Source organism: Dioscorea cayenensis, chromosome 18 (genome assembly GCF_009730915.1).
Source record: "Dioscorea cayenensis subsp. rotundata cultivar TDr96_F1 chromosome 18, TDr96_F1_v2_PseudoChromosome.rev07_lg8_w22 25.fasta, whole genome shotgun sequence".
Taxonomy (NCBI): Eukaryota; Viridiplantae; Streptophyta; class Magnoliopsida; order Dioscoreales; family Dioscoreaceae; genus Dioscorea; species Dioscorea cayenensis.
Genome location: NC_052488.1, coordinates 1 through 23236, shown reverse-complemented (window position 1 = coordinate 23236; position 23236 = coordinate 1). Strand labels below are relative to the sequence as shown.

At 36.4% G+C, this 23236-nt stretch overlaps 3 protein-coding genes across 3 annotated transcripts; 1 reads left to right on the top strand and 2 right to left on the bottom strand.

Moving 5' to 3' along the window:
• The first annotated feature begins 228 nt into the window (after positions 1-228).
• LOC120282128 lies at positions 229-1221 on the top strand. The gene has a single exon (XM_039288878.1). The coding sequence runs from the start codon at positions 229-231 to the stop codon at positions 1219-1221; it is 993 nt and encodes a 330-aa protein (XP_039144812.1).
• A 12334-nt stretch (positions 1222-13555) lies between these two features.
• LOC120282574 (chymopapain-like) lies at positions 13556-15287 on the bottom strand. Its single transcript, XM_039289412.1, has 2 exons — positions 14987-15287; positions 13556-14270 (listed from the first exon to the last, which is right to left on the bottom strand). The coding sequence occupies exons 1-2, from the start codon at positions 15192-15194 to the stop codon at positions 13927-13929; spliced, it is 552 nt and encodes a 183-aa protein (XP_039145346.1). The 5' UTR covers positions 15195-15287; the 3' UTR covers positions 13556-13926.
• A 6679-nt stretch (positions 15288-21966) lies between these two features.
• On the bottom strand, positions 21967-23106 carry LOC120282409 (pectinesterase 3-like). Its single transcript, XM_039289215.1, has one exon. It carries the CDS (start codon positions 22840-22842, stop codon positions 22117-22119), a length of 726 nt encoding a protein of 241 aa, XP_039145149.1. The 5' UTR covers positions 22843-23106; the 3' UTR covers positions 21967-22116.
• Between the last annotated feature and the right edge of the window lie 130 nt (positions 23107-23236).

Here is a 23236-nt window from a genome sequence, read left to right as displayed (position 1 = left end):
TATGAATATGAAAGAAGAATGTAATGGGTTAGCTGGTTGAGTTGAATGAAGAGAAAAAAATAGAGAAGTTTTCTTTGGAGTGTGAGTGCATTGTGAGTTCTAGTTTTTGATTTCCACTGAATATAGATCAGCTCTCTGTGTGTGCTTGGATCATCACTGGTATCAGAGCATATTTGAAGAAGATTATTAAAAGTTCAGAAACTTAGAAGAGTAGAAGACAGAGTAGTCATGGCTAGTAGCTCAACAACTGAAGTTCCTTTACCAACACTTCCTCTCTTCAAAGGTGAAGGTTATGAACGTTGGTGTGTGAAGATGAAGACCTTGTTCCGATCTCAAGGACTTTGGAAGGTGGTGGAGAACGGTGTGATAACAACCGGAACTGAAGCACAGAAAGAAGACAGCCAAAAAGAGGATGCAAAAGCCATGTATTTGATTCAGCAGGCTGTGGATGATCATATTTTTGACAGAATATCTGCAGCAAAATCAGCCAAGGAAGCATGGGAACAGATACAAAAGCAGCATCAAGGGCCATCACGTATAATCTCAGTGAGAAGGCAGACGCTGAGGCAGCGTTTTGAAGTGTTGCAGATGAAAGACACTGAGAATATTCAAGAGTATATCACCAGGGTTGTAACTATAGTTAATCAGATCAAAGGATTGGGCTTTGAAATCACTGAAGAGGAAGTAGTATCCAAGATCTTGAGGAGCTTGACTCCAAGGTTTAATTATGTTGTAGCAGCCATTGAGGAGGCAAAAGACATTTCCAAAATGTCCCTTGATGAGTTGACAAGTTCATTACAAGCACATGAGATTAGAATGGAGAATGTCGGAGAAAAAGTGGAAGAGAGAGCATTCCATGTGAAAGGTGAGTCTTCTGGTGTGCAAAAGTGGATACCCAGAGGTAGAGGTAGAGGTGTTTTTCATGGACGAGGACGAGGAAGAGGCCGTGGAAGAGTGTATGTTCCAAAACAGAATAGCGGAGGTGATTATACATCACAAGCAAACAATCAACGGCCAACTAGAAGCTATATTCAATGCCATATTTGCAAGCGATATGGTCATTTGAAAGCTGATTGTCGGTTCAGAAATAAAGCTGCAGATACTAATTTCCTGGAGACAAACATCTCAAATGAGCCAACAAATCTCTTCATGGTACAAACAACAGGTCAACATCCAGGTAGCTCAATATGGTTGGTAGACAGTGTTGTTCCAACCATATGACTGGATCCAGGAAGATTTTTCAAAGTATAGATGAGACACAGAAAAATAAGGTGCGCTTGGGAAATGATAAGGAGATTCAAATGGAAGGTAAGGGAACAGTAGTTCTTGGTACAACAGATGGGAGATTGAAACAAATCCATGATGTGTAGTATGTCCCAAATCTGGCTCATAATTTGATCAGTGTAGGCCAATTGATGAAGTCTGGATACAGAGTGGTATTTGAGAAAAATGCATGCACAATTTGGGATATTAAAACTGGTGCACAGTTGGCTCATGTTCAACAAACCAAGAACAATATGTTTCCCTTGGAGGTGTCACAAGTTGGTCATGCCAATGTAGCAATTAAAAATGATGAAATATCAATGTTATGGCATTACAGGTTTGGACATTTGAATATTAAAAGTCTTCTGTTACTTTACCAGAAACATATGGTGCATGGAATACCTGTTATGAAGAAGCTGGATCAGTGTGAAGCTTGTGTATTTGGAAAACAATCAAGAACACCTTTTCCTTCTGGAAAATCATGGAGAGCAAGACAAAGGTTGGAGTTAATACACACTGATCTTTGTGGCCCTATACAAGTGGAATCATTAGGTGGCAGCAGATATTTTTTGGTCTTCATTGATGATTTTAGCTGTATGACATGGGTATACTTCTTGAAGAATAAGTATGAGACATTGGAGTACTTCCGAAAATTTCAAGCTATGCTTGAAAGACAAACTGGACAGAAATTGAAGACTCTCAGATCAGACCGAGGAGGTGAATTCAAGTCAAATCAATTCAAGGAATATTGTGAGAGAATGGGAATTCGAAGGGAGTTCACTGCCCCATATTCACCTCAGCAAAATGGCATAGCTGAGCGCAAGAACAGAACGTTAGTAGACAAAGCAAGGAGCATGTTAAATGCAAGGAAGCTGCCAACCAAATTTTGGGCTGAGGCCATTGCAACTGCGGTCTATCTATCAAATATTTCTCCAACACAGGCTGTACCAAATCGAACACCTTATGAAGCTTGGAGAGGAGTCAAGCCCACTGTAAGTCATTTAAAAATATTTGGTTGTATTGCACTCACACACTTGCCTTCGCATACACTTCAAAAGCTTGATGATAGGGCCCAGAAATGCATCTTTATAGGTTATTCTGATGAATCAAAAGCATACAAATTATATAATCCAATTAGTGGACGAGTAATAATAAGTAGAGATGTTACATTTTTTGAGAATGAATGTTGGAATTGGAGTACTGAACAATAGATTGTGCAGAAAAAAGTTATACATGGAGCATTAGAAGGCAATTGTTCAACTGAAGCAAATATTCCAAGAGTAGAAATTCAAAGACAGGAAGGTTCAGTATCTGATGGTGAAAGCTCTAACTCTTCATCACAAGGAGAATCAACTCAAGAAGATTCACCACCAAGCAGGGTACGCATGTTGAGAGACATATATGAAAGCTGCTCCTTTGCCTTACATATGTCAGATCCTTCAAATTATGATGAAGCATGTCAAAATCCTATTTGGAAGAAAGCCATGGATGAAGAGTTTCAGGCAATTCAGAGGAATGATAGTTGGAAATTGGTTGCAGCACCTATGAATAAGAAGATTATTGGATTAAAATGGATTTATAAAACAAAATTCGATGCTAATGGAGAAGTTCAAAAATATAAAGCCAGATTGGTGGCACGTGGCTATGTGCAAGAAAAAGGAGTTGATTATGAAGATGTATTCTCCCCTGTTGCAAGATTAGAGACTGTCAGGTTAATGCTTGCAATTGCTGCACACAAAGAGTGGCAAGTTTATCACATGGATGCAAAATCTGCATTCTTAAATGGAGAAGTTAGTGAAGAAGTTTTTGTAGAGCAGCCCCAAGGTTTCATAGTGCCAGGGAAAGAGCATCAAGTGTATAAGCTCAAGAAAGCCTTATATGGGCTTAAACAGGCACCAAAAGCATGGTATAGCAAGATAGACTCATACTTCCATGAGCAAGGCTTTCAAAGGAGCATTCATGAACCCACTTTGTATAAGAAGAGCACAGGAGAAGGTGAGGTGTTATTGGTCTGCATATATGTTGATGATATAATTATTATGGGATCATCTACAAGAATGGTGGAAGAATTCAGGTGCACTATGAAGAAATCATTTGAAATGAGTGACTTGGGAATCATGACTTACTTCCTAGGTTTGGAAGTGAGACAAATGAAGCAAGGCATACACATTTGTCAGCAGAAATACATCAGAGATATATTGAAGGAATTTTAAATGGAGCATTGTAAATCAATGCCAACTCCAATGAATGCAAGCATTCAGTTTCAAGTTGAAGATGATTCTGGCTTTGCAGATGCTACTAAATATAGAAGACTGGTTGGAAAGTTTATGTACTTAACACAGTCAAGGCCTGATATAGCATATACAGTTGGAGTATTATCTCGATTTATGTCCAAGCCTACCAATTTACATTTTAGTGCATGCAAAAGGGTACTTAGATACCTTGCTGGAACCATTGATTTTGGAATCTATTACAAAAAAGGGGGAGAATTTAAACTTGAAGGCTTTTCGGATAGTGATTGGGGAGGCTGCAAAGAGGATAGGAAAAGTACCTCCGGTGGTGTGTTCCATTTGGGTTCTGGTGCTGTAACCTGGCTATCAAAGAAGCAAGAAGTGGTGGCTCTTTCAACAACAGAATCTGAATACAATGCTCTATGCTCCACAGCTTGTCAAGGTATTTGGTTAAGGAAAATGTTGATTGAGTGTGGAATTCAAGTGAAAGAACCCATTGTTATATGGTGTGATAACAAGGCTTGTATTGCAATAGCAAAAAACCCAGTACTCCATGGGAGGACCAAGCATATGGATATGAAGCTGCATTTTGTTAGAGACTTAGTGGCAAGCAAGATTATAGAACTAAAGTATTGTGACACAGATTCACAGCAAGCAGACATTCTTACAAAGCCACTTACAATTCAAAAATATGAACTGCTGAGACAAAAGCTTGGACTGCGCTGCCTTCAATCAAAGGGGGAATTGTTGGACTATGATTGAAGTCAGAGTTGACTTATTCAACTATGTAACAAAGTGTTGAACATCTAGACTACTCTTGGAATGTGCTAGTTGATAATATAACATATAATATATTGTAACATCTCTAGTGCAATATAGCTATGTCTGAGTCTATGTGTTTAGCATGTCATTATGTTTTGTCTGTACGTTGAATAGTAGCTGAACTCTCTGGAATGTATGAATATGAAAGAAGAATGTAATGGGTTAGCTGGTTGAGTTGAATGAAGAGAAAAAAATAGAGAAGTTTTCTTTGGAGTGTGAGTGCATTGTGAGTTCTAGTTTTTGATTTCCACTGAATATAGATCAGCTCTCTGTGTTTGCTTGGATCATCACAAGTGATGCATATAGCACTCAATGAAAGACCTAAAATGCAGAGACTATCAAGTCAGATTTCATAATTTCACTCACTTGGTCTCCGAGGGATCGGCATCTTAATTGCTACTTGGAAAAAACTCTACACTTGTGGTTACACAACAATACTGCAATGAGAGATAAAATTATATGATTTAATATTGCGTATTCGAGAGATCACTAAAATCATACAACATTATATGATTTTTTTTTTTAAAAAAAAAGAAACATTTGAATTTTCAAAGTTCCAAAGTAACAAGCAACTCTAATAGGTCAATTGATTTATATGCAACATGGCAGGTTAAAATAGACTAACACATACCAAAGAGTGTATTAGAGGAACTTACAATCCCACATTTGTCAATAATAGTATGTTTGGACATGAATATGTATCTATTGAATGTCTCATCGTATTAGCTAAGCTTAAAATGTTTTGCGTTTCTATCTAACATAATTTACATTACTAAATAGCCCAACAAGATCTTTAGTCGGTGAATTATGTAGTGCATTGCATATCATAAAATAGTGATTTAATGAAATTAAAATTCACAACCAACACAAGGCAAACATTGTTCACAATGGGTGTGTTTGAACACAGAATTGTTTTGTAAAAATTATCATCTTAGCCATTATAAGATAGTATAATTTGGACACAGGAAGGTCATTATGTGATGTGATAACTCTATCAGCCGATATATTTATTCATTAGTAATGAGCATAGAAGTGTAAGTACACTTGAGAAATAAAGGATGCTTCAATGAAGCCAGTCACTTAAGCTCTAATCAGGTAGGAGAAGTCCCAAAATGCGTAATTACACTAATTAAACACTATGAACTCTAGAAACCTTCACACTTCATGTAAACTATCTAGGTAAGAGATTGCCCACAATTTCTAGTAATAAATAACCTCATTATTAATGAAACAAAAGTCTCTCATAAAATAATAAATTGGCAAATTATCAAACTTACTAATCACGCATATAAGCCTGCAGAAATTCAAACAAACTCGTTGAAAAAAATAACACAAATCAAGCACTCTTCAGCCTTGTGATACAACTTTGATAATCAGCATGAAATTGAATTGCTTTTGAATCCATTCTAAGAATTGTGTGATAACATTTGAGAAAAAGAAACCAGAAGTGTCGCGCACTTGTATGTTAAATGTGGAGAAAAAAAAGCCAGTAAAGTTTTGCAATTGGCCGTTTACTGTGGAGAGAATTATAGAAGCAATGAGTTGTACAAGATTTGTAGGGGAAAAGCATGTATTTGAATCCTTCATGGCATAATGCAGACACTTTTTGAAATTATCATGCATCGCTGCATCGGTGCCAATAGCTGCCTAAGAATAATCAATGATAATTTGTACGTTAGTGAATTAATATAAAAAAAAGGGCATATTTCATAAGAAACAACATGAATGAAAATAAAATCATGGCTTACAAGAAACAAAGAAACACAAATGATCTCATATAAAGTCAGCATCACAAAGAGCACGATAGGAAGGACCAGAAAACTCACTTTATTTATGCAACTTAGCAAATCAGAGTCACTTTAAAGAGGTGGCGGCCTTGCTGATTCCTGAATCAAGTGTCAATGGCATTGGTAGAAACTGCAAAAATTACAAGAACCAAAAGCTATTGACTTTAGTTCCCCAGATTCAGGAATGTCATAAAATTGCCAGTAACAGCGCAAGCCTTAGTATTAGAAATGCATAAAGGAGACTAAAAGGAAAGGATAGCACGGCATAATTTCAAAATAATATATAAATATATATATATATATATATATTATGGAGCCCATTACAATAGCATCACAATAACAACTCTTAATACAATTTCCCTAACTTCTAGCTAAGCAAGTGGGATGCCATGCCAGTAGCATTAAACAATTTTTATCACTTCAACTTCTATTTCTCCTCGTTCAAACTTATTTTGCAACCTATAACATGCAAAACTGATATAAATTATGATAAAATGGATGATTAAATTTTCCATGTAAATAATGAAAATGAACTTCAAAATTTACAAAAATGAATGTTTATTTTTAAAATTTTAACAATTATATAATTTTTCATAATGATTTATGAAAAATAAAGTGTGCCGGTGGGATTTAACCCTCCAAATTCCTTAATGCTGGACAATGCTGGACACATGAGATATCCTTAAGTACAGGGGACCAAATAACTTTTTGTAAACTAATTTGAACGATGATTATGAAATAACATACAAAAAATAATTTAATCAACCAATTGTCTGAAACAGATAGAAGGATGGGGGAACTCACAAGTGCCAAAGAGCTATGCCATGCCTTTTTGGCAGTGCCATCTGAATTTTTCAAGTATATTGTTTGCAAATTGATAGGTCAATCCAATAAAAATCCAACAAAGTACCTCATGGAGTGAAATCTACGCCCAACTGACATGAAACAAGCCCATTGACTGAAATTAATTGAGGAAAATTTCATTGAAGAATGTTAGATAGCGGAAAGCATAATTCAAGGTTTCACTCATGTCAAAATCACATTTCTACGACAAACTCAAATAACATTAATAGTATCAATGGCTCGCAGCCAAATGCTGTCAAAAAATGTGCAAAATATTTGACTAACGAAATTAAGAGAAGAAAGGATCAGGATGGCTTCCTATCCCCATAACAAGCACAAAAACATATCAACTCTAGTTTAGACACATCCAAGCTCCTAAACAACAACTAAAATTAACTCTAAAAATGTTCGCACAAAAAAATTGGCAAACGATATCTAATATCAAATTAAAAACTTACTGACATAATGAAGAGAACTGGGAAGGGAAAGGTTAATGACTAAACTGTGACACAGTGTACTTTGGTATTATAGAATCGCCCCAAGATTCAAATCGATATATGTCCAACTAATTTTTCTGCCCAATATGAGACGGTAGAGTGAAGCAGCAAATAAAAGGAAGAACTAAATGATGCTTGCTATTTTCACCTAGAATTTCAAATTGAGTAAACACTATGAGCATAGTGAGAGATCTAATTGTTGCCTCCAAAATACTGCAGAACCCACAGTTTTACAATTTTCACCTAGAATTTCAAATTGAATACCTACTCCACAACCTGGCATTCCCTTTCTATAGGCTTCTGGTGTCATTAAATGTTTGCCACTAAAGAACACTTAACCATCTCTCTCTCAGGCAGATAACAACAATTTGTGCTAATACAAGGAAGCAAAGCCTCGATTAATGTACCCGATTATTTTACCATAATTACTAGTGCACTTACTGGACACTTTATAATTGAGAGATTACTTAGCAAATAAAATCTCAAACAAAGAATCTATAAGCAGAACTTGAACCATAAAAGGTAGTATGTGTTAGGGTTGAAAGATGAAAAGCAGAGAACTGATTTATTTCTCAAGCAAAAGCATTCTAATACATAGTGCTTCAGCACACTTGCTGACAATAGGACAAAGAGTGTCATCACATCAACTAGCTCAAAAAGTTACTCACCTACCCAATTACCTGGAAACTTGTAGCAAAATAGTACAACCACTTAAATATATAGATAAACAAACAGGGACACATATAACAAGATTAAGACTCAGTCTAACATTCTCCCCCTAATCTTGTTATTCCTTGGTCTTTTTTATTCCCAACCTGGTTCTCATCTCAACGAAATTCAGTCGACCCAAAGCCTTAGTGAAGATATCTGCCTTCTGCTCCTTAGTACAAATGTGCTCAACTTCCACTTGCTTCGTCTCTATACAGTGTCTGATGAAATGAAACCTGGTTTCAATATGTTTGGACCGATTGTGGTGGACTGGATTCTTGCTCAAAGCTATAGTGGACATGTTGTCAACGAACAACTTCACTGTTTTTTTTGGTTCCCCAGTTAATTCACTCTTCAATCTTGCAAGCCAAATTCCTTGACATGCAGCACCTGTAAGAGCAATGTACTCAGCTTCACATGAACTCAATGCCACCACCTTTTGCTTCACAGAACCCCAGCTGATCAAGCTATTCCCAAGCATGAAAACCATCCCACTTGTACTTTTTCTATCTTCTACATCCCCAGCATGGTCACTATCACTATAGCCTGTCAATTCCTTTTCCTTACTCCTTTTGTAATATACAATGCCATAGTCAATGGTGCCTTTCACATACCTTAGGACTCTCTTCGCTGCTGCCATCTGCTCAGTAGTTGGAGCCTCTAGAAATCTGCTAAGTATCCCAACCGAATACATTAGATCAGGCCTTGTATGTGTAAGATACCTCATGCTTCCAATAAGACTTCTATATTCAGTTTTGTTCACTTTCACAGCACCTCCATCCCTTTTCAGCTTCAGTCTTTCTTCCATTGGTGTATGAGCTGGATTGCAGTTCATCATTCCCATTTCCTTGAGAATATTCTTTGCATATGCAGACTGACACAATGTTATGTGTTTTGTTGTTTGAGATATTTCAATCCCTAAATAATAATTCATCAAGCCCATGTCAGTCATTTCAAACTCAACCTTCATCTGCTCTTTGAACTCTTCTATTAGATTCAAGCAACTTCCTGTAATTACTCGATCATCCACATACACTCCAACAATTAGTCTGTCAATTCCACAGGTTTTAGTGTACACAGCATGCTCTTGAGTGCATCTTTTGAAACCAAAAGATAGTAGAGAGTTGTCAAGCTTTATGTTCCATGCTCTAGGGGCTTGCCTGAGACCATACAAAGCCTTTCTCAGCTTAAGCACCTTCTCTTCATGATTTTTCACAATGAATCCATCTGGTTGCTTCACAAATACCTCTTCTTCTATTTCCCCATTCAAGAAAGCCGATTTAACATCCATTTGGTGCACTTGCCAACCCATTTGAGCAGCCAATGCAAGTATCAACCTCATAGTCTCCATCCTAGCTACAGGTGCAAATACTTCTTCAAAGTCCACCCCGGCCTTTTGAACATATCCCTTGGCAACTAACCTGGCTTTGTGTTGCACAACCTCACCTCGAGTGTTCCTTTTGAGCTTGAACACCCATCTTAGGCCTATGGGTTTACAATCAGATAGGGGAGTGACAAGGTCCCATGTTTTGTTTTTCATAATCTGTGAATACTCTTCTTGCATTGTTTTTCTCCAAATCTCTTCAGTCACTGCCTCTTTGAAATGAGAAGGCCCTTCAATTGCAACTAAATACAATTCTGTTTCACATTCGACTTCCTCCATTTCTTCAGTATTACTGTAAATACACTCCAAGTCTTTGAATTTCTTTGGTTTCTCTGAGCTTTCAACATCCTCGTTTCTTCCTCCAATCGACAGCTGCTGAACTGGAGTGTCCACATCTAGATTCTTCAAACTGAACTGCACTGGTGTACGGTCTTTCATCTGCACCTCTGCTGTGTCTTCAGTGTAAGAATCTGCACCCTGTTCAAATGGTTATAGCAGCTGGTCTGATGAATGAGTTTGCACTGATTCAGCTTCTGCCTCCTCAGGTATTCCCTCAATTTTGAAGAATCCTGTGGTTTTAGGATACATTCTATTCTCAGATATTTCTGCACAGTCCCAATTCCACTTCACTTCTTCTTCAAATAAACATCTCTACTTATTATCACTTTCTTACTCATTGGATCAAAGAACCTGTAAGCTTTGGTTCCTACTTCATACCCAATGAATACAACTCTTCTACTTCTATCATCCAATTTTTTTAGATGACATCCAGTTATTTTTACATGTGCTTGGCATCCAAACACCCTCAAGTGTGAAACATTGGGCTTCACCCTGGTCCAGCACTCATAAGGTGTCATCCCTTTCAAGCTTTGAGTTTGTGCTCTATTTAGTAGATAGACTGAAGTGTTTACAGCTTCTCCCCATAGAACCTGTGGAACAGCCATGCTTCTGAGCAAGCTCCTGGCCATGGACATGACTGTCCTATTCCTTCTCTCAACCACTCCATTCTGCTGTGGTGTGAAGGGAGCTGTCAAGAACCTCTTGATCCCTTGCTCATCACAGTACTCTCGAAATTCCTTGGAATTGAATTCTCCTCCCCTGTCTGTTCTGAAACCTTTCAACTTCAAATCCTTCTCATTTTCAGCAACGGATTTGAACTTCTTGAACGCACCTAAGGCTTCATTTTTGTGTTTCAACATTGCAACCCACATCAACCTTGTACAATCATCAACTAGGAGCATGAAATAGTTATTTCCTCCTAGTGTAGGAGGAGTAATTGGCCCACACAAATCTCCATGGATCAGCTCCAAAGGTTTTTCTGCTCTAAATGTAGAAAGAACAGGTAAGGTGCTTCTTTGATGCTTGGCAGCTACACAATCTTGACATATTTGAGGATGCAGATGTATGGTTGGCATTCCCTCCACCAGTTTGTTATTTGCCAAATCCTTCAGAGCCTGAAAGTTCAAATGACCAAACCTGTTGTGCCACAACCATGCTTTAGAGTTCATTTCTGACATCAGACAAGTTTCCAATGTCTTTATCTTCAGTAAGTAAAGTCTGCTATTAGACCTTTCTACCTCAAACAGGATATGACCACTACAATCATGTATGGACAAAGTTCCTTTCTCTATAGTAATTCTGCAGCCTAGCTCATCAAGCTGACCAAGGCTTAGAATGTTTGTCTTCAATTTGGGAATGTACAGCACATTTGATAGCAATTTCTTTTCTCCATTTTGGCAACTGAGTAGAACATTTCCTCTGCCTTCAACTTCTACTACAGATCCATCCCCAAATTTTACCTTACCAATGCAGTTTTCATCTATTTCAATGAATAACGATTTGCTCCCCGACATGTGATTGGAGGCTCCTGTGTCCAAATACCATACATCATAGTTATAAGGTTCAGAATTGATACCTTGTAACAAAATGCCATCTTCTATGAATTCCTCAACAGTGGCCATTAGTAGTGAAGTTTGTTCAGCTTCTTTACTGGATTCTGCAACAAATGCTTTCTCCGTTCTTCTACACTCTGAGGCATAGTGCCCAAAGTGTTGGCAATTGAAACATTTGATGTGGCTCTTGTCCTTCTTCGGCTTATCCTGCAATGGTGGGTTGCTACTGCCTCGACCTCCTTCTCCTATACTTTCGTGCCTCGAACGACCATGGCCATGACCTCGCACTCTGCCGCGCCCACGCCCACGCCCACGCTCACGAGAGAAACTTCCCGTTGGGCCTTCGTCTTCCACTCAGCGCGAGTGAGAAGCACCTGCTCTTCGGTACTAGCATCATACCCTCGTAGTCGCACCTCATAGTTTTTCAGTGCGCCCACAGCCTCCTCCAAGGACATGGTGCTGAGGTTCCCAAATTGCTCTAAGTTTGAGGCAATTGGGAAAAATTTCATTGGGACAGCGCGGAGGAGCTTCTCTACAATTCGCTGTTCCTTCACCTTCTGGCCAAGACCATGCATTTGACTCACCAAGGATGAAATATTACTAACAAACTCATCAATGCTCTCAGAGTTGGACATCTTTAGGGTTTCAAACTCCCCATGAAGTTGCTGCATCCTCGCACCTTGAAATTTCACAGCTCCTATATGCAGGGACTTCAAAGCTTCCCATGTTTCTTTTGTCGATTTCTTTTCAGAAACAAGCATCAAGAAGTCATCACTGATAGCTTGATGGATAGCAGAGATCGCAGATTTGTCTTTCTTCAGATCTATGGTCATCCCCGCTTCTGGCTCCACTGCTTCCCACACTCCTTGCGCATCCAAGAACGAGCGCATTCTGACAGCCCACGTCGCGTAGTTCCCCCCTTTCACCAAGAGAGGGAAGGACGCTGGAAGGTTGCCTCTTCCTCCTGAGGATGTTCGTGAGCCACCTGAGTCTGACCATCCGCTCCCCGGGGTCTTACTGCTCATCGGAGTCACCATCGGAGTCTTCGACATCAACTCCTTGGGATCTCACCGTTGCTCTGGATACCAAATGTTAGGGTTGAAAGATGAAAAGCAGAGAACTGATTTATTTCTCAAGCAAAAGCATTCTAATACATAGTGCTTCAGCACACTTGCTGACAATAGGACAAAGAGTGTCATCACATCAACTAGCTCAAAAAGTTACTCACCTACCCAATTACCTGGAAACTTGTAGCAAAATAGTACAACCACTTAAATATATAGATAAACAAACAGGGACACATATAACAAGATTAAGACTCAGTCTAACAGTATGCCATGACAGAAAATAAGACGTCTATGTCATTCAGTTCTTCAAAAAATATGCATTTCATAATTTAAATCTTCCAAAAAAAAAACAATAAACTGATAAATTCATAAATCCACGATTTTTCTCGAGCAACTATTTGTGTCTACATTTTATCTGTTTAAAATATGCATTATTCGGCCTGGTGCTATCGCACAGCTTGCATCGTTCCTTTGCATCAAATTTTTTTTTTAACCATAATTCAAAACCATGTATATGCTAGAGCCAGAGAGATAAAGAGAGAGAGAGAGAGAGACAGAAGAAAGAAAGAAAAGGATAGAAGAAGAAGAAAGATAACCCAAAAACTTTGCTTATTCTTGCTTATTGAACCTTATGAAAAAAACCAAGGCCTAAATTCACAGATAATTCATAAAGGCTTAAGTGCAATTTTCGCCCTGAATTTTGTCTCAACGTTCATTTGTGTCCATGTACTCATTAAAATGTTCAAGATGACATCTATATTTAGCCCTTTTTTCGGTTCATTTTGGCCCTTAAACTTTCAAAATGTTCAATATGGTGAACACTTGACATGACGACCTAGAACATGCTATTATCTCGTCCACTTCCTCCAACAGACATGAGATTTAGGATAGAAGTTGATGGTGATGTACCATACCAAGCAACATCTTATTTTGCTGCATTATCATCTTTGAAAACTACAATAATGTTTTGAATTGAAAAAGTGGATAAAATAATCATAAGTTGTCAAGTGGCCACCATATTAAACACTTTGAAACTACAAGGACAAAAATAAATATCAAGGTAAAGTACAAAAGCCAAAAGGCACTAAAGCTGACTGATGAAAGTAAATAAATGTCAACATAACCAACCATAAACATTAAGACGCTACAATGATAATGTCAACATTACCAACCATAAACATTAAGACACTACAATGATAATGTCAACATTACCAACCATAAATATTAAGTCAACATTACCAACCATAAACATTAAGACGCTACAACGATAATGTCAACATCACCAGCCAAACACATTAAGACGCTACAACAACAAGGTAATAGTTTCTTTTACTAAAGTTTCACGACTAGCGAAATAGACAATCAAAGGAACATAATATTTTAAAACATGAATCCATATGTCCTCAAAAGATGTTTCCCTTTTCTCCACCTTTTACACTAAGGATTTATCTTTTGAAGATGAATCCATATGTCCAAAGTCTTCATCCTCATCAGAAGATGAATCCATATGTCCAAAGTCTTTATCCTCATCAGGAGGGATATAGCCAGTGCACCAAGCTGTCACCTCCTCATTTGTTAGGTCGGTAAAGTTGTTTATGCCAAGCCAATACATGTGATTCCCGGCATTAAAGTACTCAATGTACTCAACATTAGACTTAAATATCTCGAAGCGACGCTGCTTCTCAGAGACATCTTTGTAGTGCCGGCCACGCTCAACAATCCACCTCTCAAATCTATCGGCCATAGATGTCTCATTCAGCATACGAGATACAATCACTGAAACATAAAAAGGAACTATCAAGGCCAATCATAATAAAGCACTTGTTAGATGTCATGAATGCCACTGGCTTCTGACTCAAGCGGTAATGTATAGCCACTAATTAGACATGTTCAAATGGCGCTATAACTACAATATCATTGTTAAAAGGAACCTCTGTGTCGGGCAGTGAAGTTTGGATTGATGTTTTCAATGAAGAAAGAGAGAATCGTATTCGTATTTTATGAACTTACATCACACGTAGACATATATATACACCGACTTATTTGTTCTTTATCATGTCTTAATGTGCCGTGCGGGCAAGCTTGAATATACACGCGCGGTTATTTCACCATTCACTAAATGAGATAACATTAAACCTAATACCTTTATCATGCACTTAAAAGACACTTGGGTTGGGTGGCTGGAGAAACAACCATTAAAATTTTCTGTTATGTTTATCTTAGGACAAATCCATAGTCTAGTAATTAAATCGGGACAGACGCCTCAAACGCATACATTAATTTTGCTAGAACTCACACAGTCCAGAGGAAAAAAAAAACCGCAGGATTTTAAAAAATTATCTTGTCAAGAAACCCTAGAAATGGTCAAAAGATAAATCAACGTACAGAAACCAAAACGGATTTAGCAAGCCATTCATTCATCAAGATAATAAAAGAAAAACTTGCAAAATTATTTTTTTACCATGGAAAAAGGAATCGGAGGGATAGCTCACAGGGCTGGTGCCGATCAAATCCAAGGGGAGTGAAGGTGTCAGCAGCACTCTTGTTTTCTATCCGACGCCGAGATGAGGACAGATCTGTGATCGAAGACGCATCATTATTATCCCGCTGAATCCTCGCCTCGAAGTCTCCAACATGAGGTGCCTTTCGGCACCGACCACAGGGTCGTGAACGCCCCAGGGCTCTCACCAACGCCAACATCGGAGAATCTAATCCACCAGTACTAGGGGAGTCATCAGAGAGACAAACCCTAAACACAAACAAAAACAAAACAAAGAGCGGGGCGGAAGATGAGATCATTTACCTTTCTGCCCTTCAGTATTTCTTAGACCATTGCTAATTAAGGATCTAATTAAATTAAGATTTAATTCAAAGCGCGAGAGAGAGAGAGGATGAATAATAAAGATTGTTTTCAAATAAAAACGTAGTTGGAAAAAAAGGAGAAAACGTATTAGGAAAAAATGTTAAACAGGGAATAATAAGGAAATTAAATCAAAATTTTAAATTTAAAAAAAAATTAGAAACAAATCAAAATTTTAATTTTTGAAAATTTATTTTATCCTTCTAAGTACTTGAGATTAAAAAAAAACAAAAACGAAATTAGACAGGTGGATTAAAAGAAAAAATATGATTTTATGATTTTATAATCATATCATTCCTAACTAAGGACCTAATTAAGTTAAGATTTTATTATCCCTGATCTGGTGCGACAAGGAAGAAAAGATAAAGTTTTTTAAAATTGTCAAAATAACCTTATTCAAAATATATTCACCAAAGTAACCATAAAACCATCATATCAACCCCATCTTATCACGTATGTGTTTTTAAAATATAAAATGTTAGGTATTTTTTTCAAAAACACCCTTTATTTAAAAAAAAAAATACAAAACAAAAATATTTTTATTTTTAAACCATTTTCTTAAGTTATTATTAATAAATATTTATTATTATTTTTATATAAAACCAAAAAAATAAATTAATTTTTTAACTGGATTTTATTTAAAAGATATATTATTGTAAAATATATATATTATTTTTTAAAAAAAACCAAAACTTTTTAACGGCATTTATTTTAAAAAATATATCATTATTATTATTGGTTTATATATATTTTTTTATTTTTAAGTAATTATTATTATTATTATTATTAAAAACTTAATTTTACAGCTTTATTATTATTATTATTATTATTATTATTATTATTATTATCGAATAACTTATTTGTAGTTTAGAAAACAATAATTGCATTCAAGTACAAATAGAAAATACATTCATCAAATAGAAAATACCCTGATCCCAATAGAACATTTTTTGCATAATCACTACCAGCTTGAGGCATCCACCCTCTAACACATGGATCGAAACCCTGACTCCAGTAGACATAATTTATGCTCTTTATGAAAGCAAGCTGGACATTATAGAACTATTTGCCCAACACGGGATAGAAATATGTAATGTAAGAACATTGATGAATGTATTTCTATTTGTAGTTGAATGCAATTATTGTTTTTTAAAGTACAAATAAATTATTCGATAATAATAATAATAATAATAAAGCTGTAAAATAAGGTTTTAATAATAATAATAATTACTTAAAAATAAAAAAGTTTTGGTTTTAATAATATTAATAATAATATCTAAACCAATAATAATAATAACGATATATTTTTTAAAATAAATGCCGTTAAAAAAGTTTGGTTTTTTTAAAAAATAATTATATATATATATATATATATATATATATATATATATATTAAAATACTATATCTTTTAAATAAAATCCAGTGAAAATTTTATTTTATTTTTTTGGTTTTTTATAAAAATAATAATAAATATTTATTAATAATAACTTAAGAAAATGGTTTTAAAAATAAAAATATTTTTGTTTTGTATTTTTTTTAAATAAAGGGTGTTTTTGAAAAAATATTGAATATTTTATATTTTAAAATCACATGGGTTATGAGATTGGGTTGATGTGATGGTTTTATGATTAGTTTGGTGAATATACTTTGGGTAGCGTTATTTTGATAATTTAAAAAAAAAATAGCTATAGTGGAAAAAAACCCTAAAATCTCTTGAAGAAAAGATAAAGCTACTTGACCCTTTTGATGTTTCCATTATAAAAGTTACTGATCTATTATTTTAATTGAGCAAATTAAGTGTTTCTGCTAAATGGCTGTTAGTTCCTTTCATTAGATTCTATTGATGTGGCTTAAAATATTAATAAAAAATTATTAAACTCTTATAAAAGAAGATAAATTTATTAAAAATTATAAAATTATTAAAAAATTATTAACAACTATAAAAAAAGTTATAAGAAACATTAAAAATTATAAAAAAAATAAAATTTATTAACTATTGTAAAAAATTATAATAAACAGTAAATATTATAAAATTTTAAAATTTTTAAAATCTATAAAAAAATATTAAAATATATTAAAATTTTATTAACAATTATAACAAAATTATAAGAAACATTAAAAATTATAAAGAAAATTAAAATTTATGCAAAAATTTAAAATTATTGAACTCAAAAATATTATAAAAATTATTTAAAAAATTCAAATAACTGCCACTTCATTTAAGATCCGAGTATAAAATTCCACAAACTCGAAACCTAAACTAACTCCACAGGACCACAACCTATCTTCTCCAACCCTAATCTCAATCTCTTTTACCAAAAATGATTTATATTTTTTTTATTTTTTTTAAATATTTTTTATTTTTTATTTTTTAAATAATTTTAATACTTTTTATAAATAATTATAAATATTTTTATAATTTTTCATACATTTTTAAAATTTTAATGTTTTTATAATTTTTAATAATTTTTAATAATTTTTATAATATTTTAATAATTTTTTAAGCAACATTAGTAGGATCCAATAAAGAAACTGATGGAGGGATTTTATTTGCATATATATATATATATATATATATATATATATATATATATATTCACATCATCTGCAAACATCATACATATATGAACATTCATACTGGGGGCCGAGAGATGTGAGGCGTGTTGGTAGTGATCCAATGAACCCTGAAGGACGTTCATGGATTTAAAATCTCTGGGCATCCTAGATGATGCGTTATATATATATATATATATATATATATATATTATTAAATGTGAATAAATCATGGGTCAAGAGCGAACACAAAGTGTAGATACTTTTTCAACACACTTGTATTCTCACCTCACGATAACTAAATTTAGAATATATTTTATTATTTTCTCAACAAGAGACACAAACACCTTACACTTTAGAGTTATATTGTCAACAATGAATTTTACTTACTCTAAAAAGAACAAAATTAATAAAATGAGCTCCTATACTCGTTAGTAGTTTGTAAATTGAGTAGAGTACTTAGACAAGGAAAATGGAATTAAAAATATTAATTATATTAATTTAATGTAAAATAATTGCGATGATACATACTTCTTTAAATTTATTTTAACATTATTCAATTATTTTACATTAAATTAATAATTATTTATATTTTTCTTTTTTCATTTAAATCTAATAGAAAGGAAGCATATTGATTATTGATACAAATACAAACAATAAAAACTTTCCCACTCTTAAATCCAATCCATCATTCAATTCAATGTAACTCAATCCACTTTCATGAACGGGTACAACTGAATTGACAAGGGTCTGTGATGCGTGCTCTCGCTTGTCCTAGAAGCTGCTGGGCGTTGTGGTACCGGAGATTTGTATTCAGAGAGTCGGAGAGAGGGAGAGAGTAGAGAGAAGACGGAGGTGATAGAGAAAGAGAGAGAGAGAGAGAATTGAAGAGAGGGTTTGCTTCATCATGCCCTGCTCCCATGCAATTCATTGGCATATAATAAGATGGTTATAACATTCATGCCATACATAGCCCGCCACCTGGCATTCCACTACCATTTGTCTCTTAGATAGAACATTATAATATATAAACTATGAACTGATTGGTCAGTCCATTATAAAGTCATGGAACTTGTGTGGTCTCTGCCTCGGACGTTGATCACGCTCCATTGGCGCTACTGTGCCACGTGAGTTTGCAGTCACGAGGCTTGACGTTGGCGCACTTTTGTCGGGTGTTTCTGCATCAGTCTGCCAAAGAACTGAGCTCACCATACCATATCATTTGCGTCTCAAATATGTGATTTTTTAGTGTTCTATCAATATTTTCTAACACTTTGAGGCCTATACTTGTGCATTTTGCATTGGAAATCTTTTGTCTGATGTGAAATACTGCATTTGAATCAACACTTCTTAAAAATTAAAATTTGATATTTTTGCTTAATTAATTAATATCTTATCTTAAAATTTCTGAGACCGGGTCTGAAACTTTGCTTATTACATGTGTACATGTTGGCCTTGTTTATGCACAGTCTTTTGTCATGTTTCAGGCTCACCAAACCAGTGTGTCATAACATTGGATCCATATTGTAATTTTTAAAAAAAAAAACAAGATTTAAGACTAATCTCCTAAAGTTGTTTGAGCATAAAAGACATATTGATCTCTTGCACCTGAAACAGCCGTTCTGTTTAGAGGAAATCAAGGAGGCAGTTTTTGACTTAGGTGGAGATAAAGCCCTGGGTCATGATGGTTTTCCCATGCAATTTTTTAAAACTTTTTGGGAAACAATTAAGTTAGACCTGTTTAAATTGTGTGAGGATTTTTATTTTGGCAGGGCCAACCTAGAGCGGATCAACTGGGCTAATATTGCCCTCATTCCCAAGGTTGACTCCCCTGCGTCCCCGGGGGACTACCGACCCATCAGCCTTATTAATTCTTCTCTAAAAATTATTTCAAAACTGCTGGCGAACCGTCTGAGGAAGGTCTTGAATGATCTGGTTGACTCCGACCAGTCTGCATTCCTTAAAGGGAGATGCATCCTTGATAACATTGCCACTACTGAGGAACTGCTCTTTAGTATGCATAAGCGGAGGTTACCGGGTCATTTACTGAAAGTAGACTTTGCGAAAGCCTTTGATCTAGTTGATTGGGACTTCCTTTGGGATCTGCTGGTGGCGAGAGGTTTTGGTGGCAAATGGATCGGTTGGATCCAGACGATTCTGTTCTCTTCTAAGGCTAACATTTTAGTGAATGGGTCTCCCAATGGTTACATTCGATGTCAGCGTGGTTTGCGCCAAGGGGACCCACTCTCTCCTTTGCTTTTCGTCTTAGTTACTGATTTACTAAGTACTATGTTTGATCATGCTCTGAGATCCAAAATTTTAGTTGGTGTTCCTTTAGGCGAATACGGGAGCAAGTGCAACTTACACTATGCGGATGATCTTCTGGTGTTCACCACGGGAGGTATTGAGGATCTTAGGATTGTTAAATTGATTTTGCTCCTGTTTGAAGGCATGTCAGGACTTGCAACGAACTTTGACAAGACTTGTCTCTTTTTGAGTGCGATGGGCATTACTCCTGAGGACCGGGCTGCTAAAACTCTCAATTGCAGTATGGGTTTACTGCCTGTCACCTATATGGGAATACCTATTTCCGGGAGAAGACCCAGGCGACAAGATTGGGAAAGCTTAATTTTAAAAGTTAGAAGGCGGCTTTCATCCTGGAAAGTTCAGCACCTGTTGCTTGGTGGTCGTCTCATCTTGGTTAACTCGGTCCTCTCTGCCCTTCCCACCTATTAGATGTCCATTTTCAGACTACCGGTTTGGGTCATCAAGAAAATTGACCAGATCAGGAGAGACTTCCTTTGGTCGGGCCCTGACATGGACAACCCTGGATGTCGGTTGGTATGTTGGAAAAATCTCTGCCGTTCCAGGGAACGGGGGGGTTGGGGTATATTGGACCTACACATTTTCAATATGGCCCTCCTTAGAAAATGGTGGTGGAAGTTTGTCACTGATTCCAATTGGTGTGGTGCGCGCGTCATCAAGTTTAATTATGGTTTGTCGCGTTAGAACTTGTACCCTAACCTTTCGGGTCGAATTTCCTACTTTTGGAAAGGGGCATCTTGCTGCTTGCCAGCTCTTAGAGGACGCATTTTGTTTGGTAATATCCCAGGCGAGGAGGTAGGGAGAGTGAATGAGGGAGCATCGGAGGATGCGATTCGGTGGATGCTTAACGGAAATGGTTTATTTTCGATGAAATCTCTCTATAATTTTCTCAACGACAGTGGCCTGCGGTGTCCGATTGCGAAGTTCTTCTGGCGTAAATTCTGTCCTAGGAAAATCAACTTGTTTAATTGGCTGGTTTGGAATAATCGAGTTTTGACTCTTGAGAACTTGGCAATTAGAAAATGCAATAAACTCCCAACTGCGACGTGCGTGCTGTGTCATTCTACCACGGAGACAGTTCATCATCTGTTTCTTCAGTGTCCTTACTCTAAAAGGCTTTGGGATTACTTTTGTAATTTACTTCAGTGGCCTGAGTCGCCTCCCTCTATGGGGATCCTTTGGGATTCATGGAGGGCGTCGCTTCATCCTTCGTGTAGGATGCTGGGGGACTTAGTCATAAAAGCAATTGTGTGGAACGTCTGGCTTGCTAGAAATGATTGTATTTTTAATGCCAACTTCTTGCCTGCTCATGTGCTTATTCTGAAAGTTGATCGCATGCTACTTGCTTGGTTCTCATCTTTTTTAGCTAGTGACCAAGAAAAATTGGCAGACTCCATGACGTCCATTCGTAGAAGCCTCGAATTCCTGGGACCTCGTGTTGTAATTCCTGATGAAGATTCAACACCGGAGGAGAACCCTAGTCTGAGTACGGGCTAGTGGTCTGCTGTGGATTGGAGAGTGCCCGGTGGCCTCTCATGGATCTGAACTTTATTTTGTGTTGGCTTGTTTTGTACCACATCTAGTGGATTGTGCTACTCTGTTCTGTTTTTTTATTTAATGAATGTGGTTTATCCACTTTTTCAAAAAAACATTAATAAATCACTTCAATTAAAAACCTATGAAGATCCACATTGTAATTCACTCACACTTAAACTAATCAATCAACTGGTACATAAACTAGACCAGATATTATTAATTCAATAAAAACATTGACCAATTCACCATATACATCAATATATCACTCTATAATTAAAACTCTATCAGTTAAAAATAGATAGGTATTTTTTTAAAAAAAAAAAAAACAACCAAAAGAAAAGAAAAAATCAAGTCAACGTGGAGACAAACTCAACACCAGAGTCTGGCAACCATTCATCACCGGCAATGAAAGAAGCAACACTAAACTTTTGAGCCACGTTATCACTCACAGAAGACTGGTATCCCGGCCACTTAACCCGGCCGGCAACGGCAGCACCAGGCCCAGTGTTATCATACTCAGCATACATTATAGTCTCCGGTGGCACAGTGCCGGCCACCCACGGCATCCAGCCGGAGGGATCAACCACTGCGGAGATTTCAGTCTTCATTATAATTGTAGTGGAGTATGGTTTCCAAGGCCGGCCAAGATAAGTAGGACGAGTTAAAGAATCCAAAGCAGAGATGGTTGAGGATTGAATGGAAATGCCGGTGTTTTGATTGGGATCAGTCCGGCCTTGTGCGGTGATGGTATTGGACTGGTTCGGGAGTGGTTGACGAGGTTTTATGTTACAGCTTTGGAAGACCACGGCGGCGTTGCCGAAGATGAAGTCGATGGTGCCGGTGATATCACAGTCACGGTAGAACTGGCGGAGTGAGTGGGCGTAGAGAGTGTCTTGGTACCCGTCGAATGAGCATTTGTAGAAGACTGACTGGTCGGAGCCGGCACGCAACGCCACCGCTTGGTGTTTATCTGGTCCGGCTGTGTTCTTGAATGATATTCCCTTTGCCATGAACCTCCGGCCAACCGCCACTGTTTTGTTTGAAAACATTACTGTTAATATGTATATATACATATATATATATTTAAGAAATATAGAAGCGCGCGTGGAGTCAATCTTTTAATACGCTCTCACACTTTACTTGAACGGAAATTTGGATTTACTGTTAATATGTATTATATGCAATCTAATGGAATAAGAGGAAGTAGGCAAATTTTATTTTATTTTTCCATTTGCTAATGACAACAAATGCCACTCATTAGAAGTTGTTAAACTGACAAACAAATATGATCTAGGAAGGCGTGAGATGCTAGACGGTGTCTTCCGCCTACCTAGATCTTTTTTTCCTCGTTTTTTACTTCATCAGATTCCGCTTTCTCCTCACCCCGACGGAGGAGCTTTCCTACTTGACATGCTTTTTCCTATTCAATAAACTCGTCGCTTATCCACATTTATTTCAAAAATTATA

Coding starts and splice junctions, on each gene's coding strand:
- LOC120282128 (XM_039288878.1), top strand. CDS start 229: ATGGCTAGTAGCTCAACAACTGAAGTTCCTTTACCAACACTTCCTCTC.
- LOC120282574 (XM_039289412.1), bottom strand. CDS start 15,194: ATGTTGGCGTTGGTGAGAGCCCTGGGGCGTTCACGACCCTGTGGTCGG. Junction 14,271..14,986: donor ATTTGATCGGCACCAGCCCT/GTGAGCTATCCC, acceptor TTTATGTTTCAG/TGATTGTATCTCGTATGCTG.
- LOC120282409 (XM_039289215.1), bottom strand. CDS start 22,842: ATGTATATATACATATTAACAGTAATGTTTTCAAACAAAACAGTGGCG.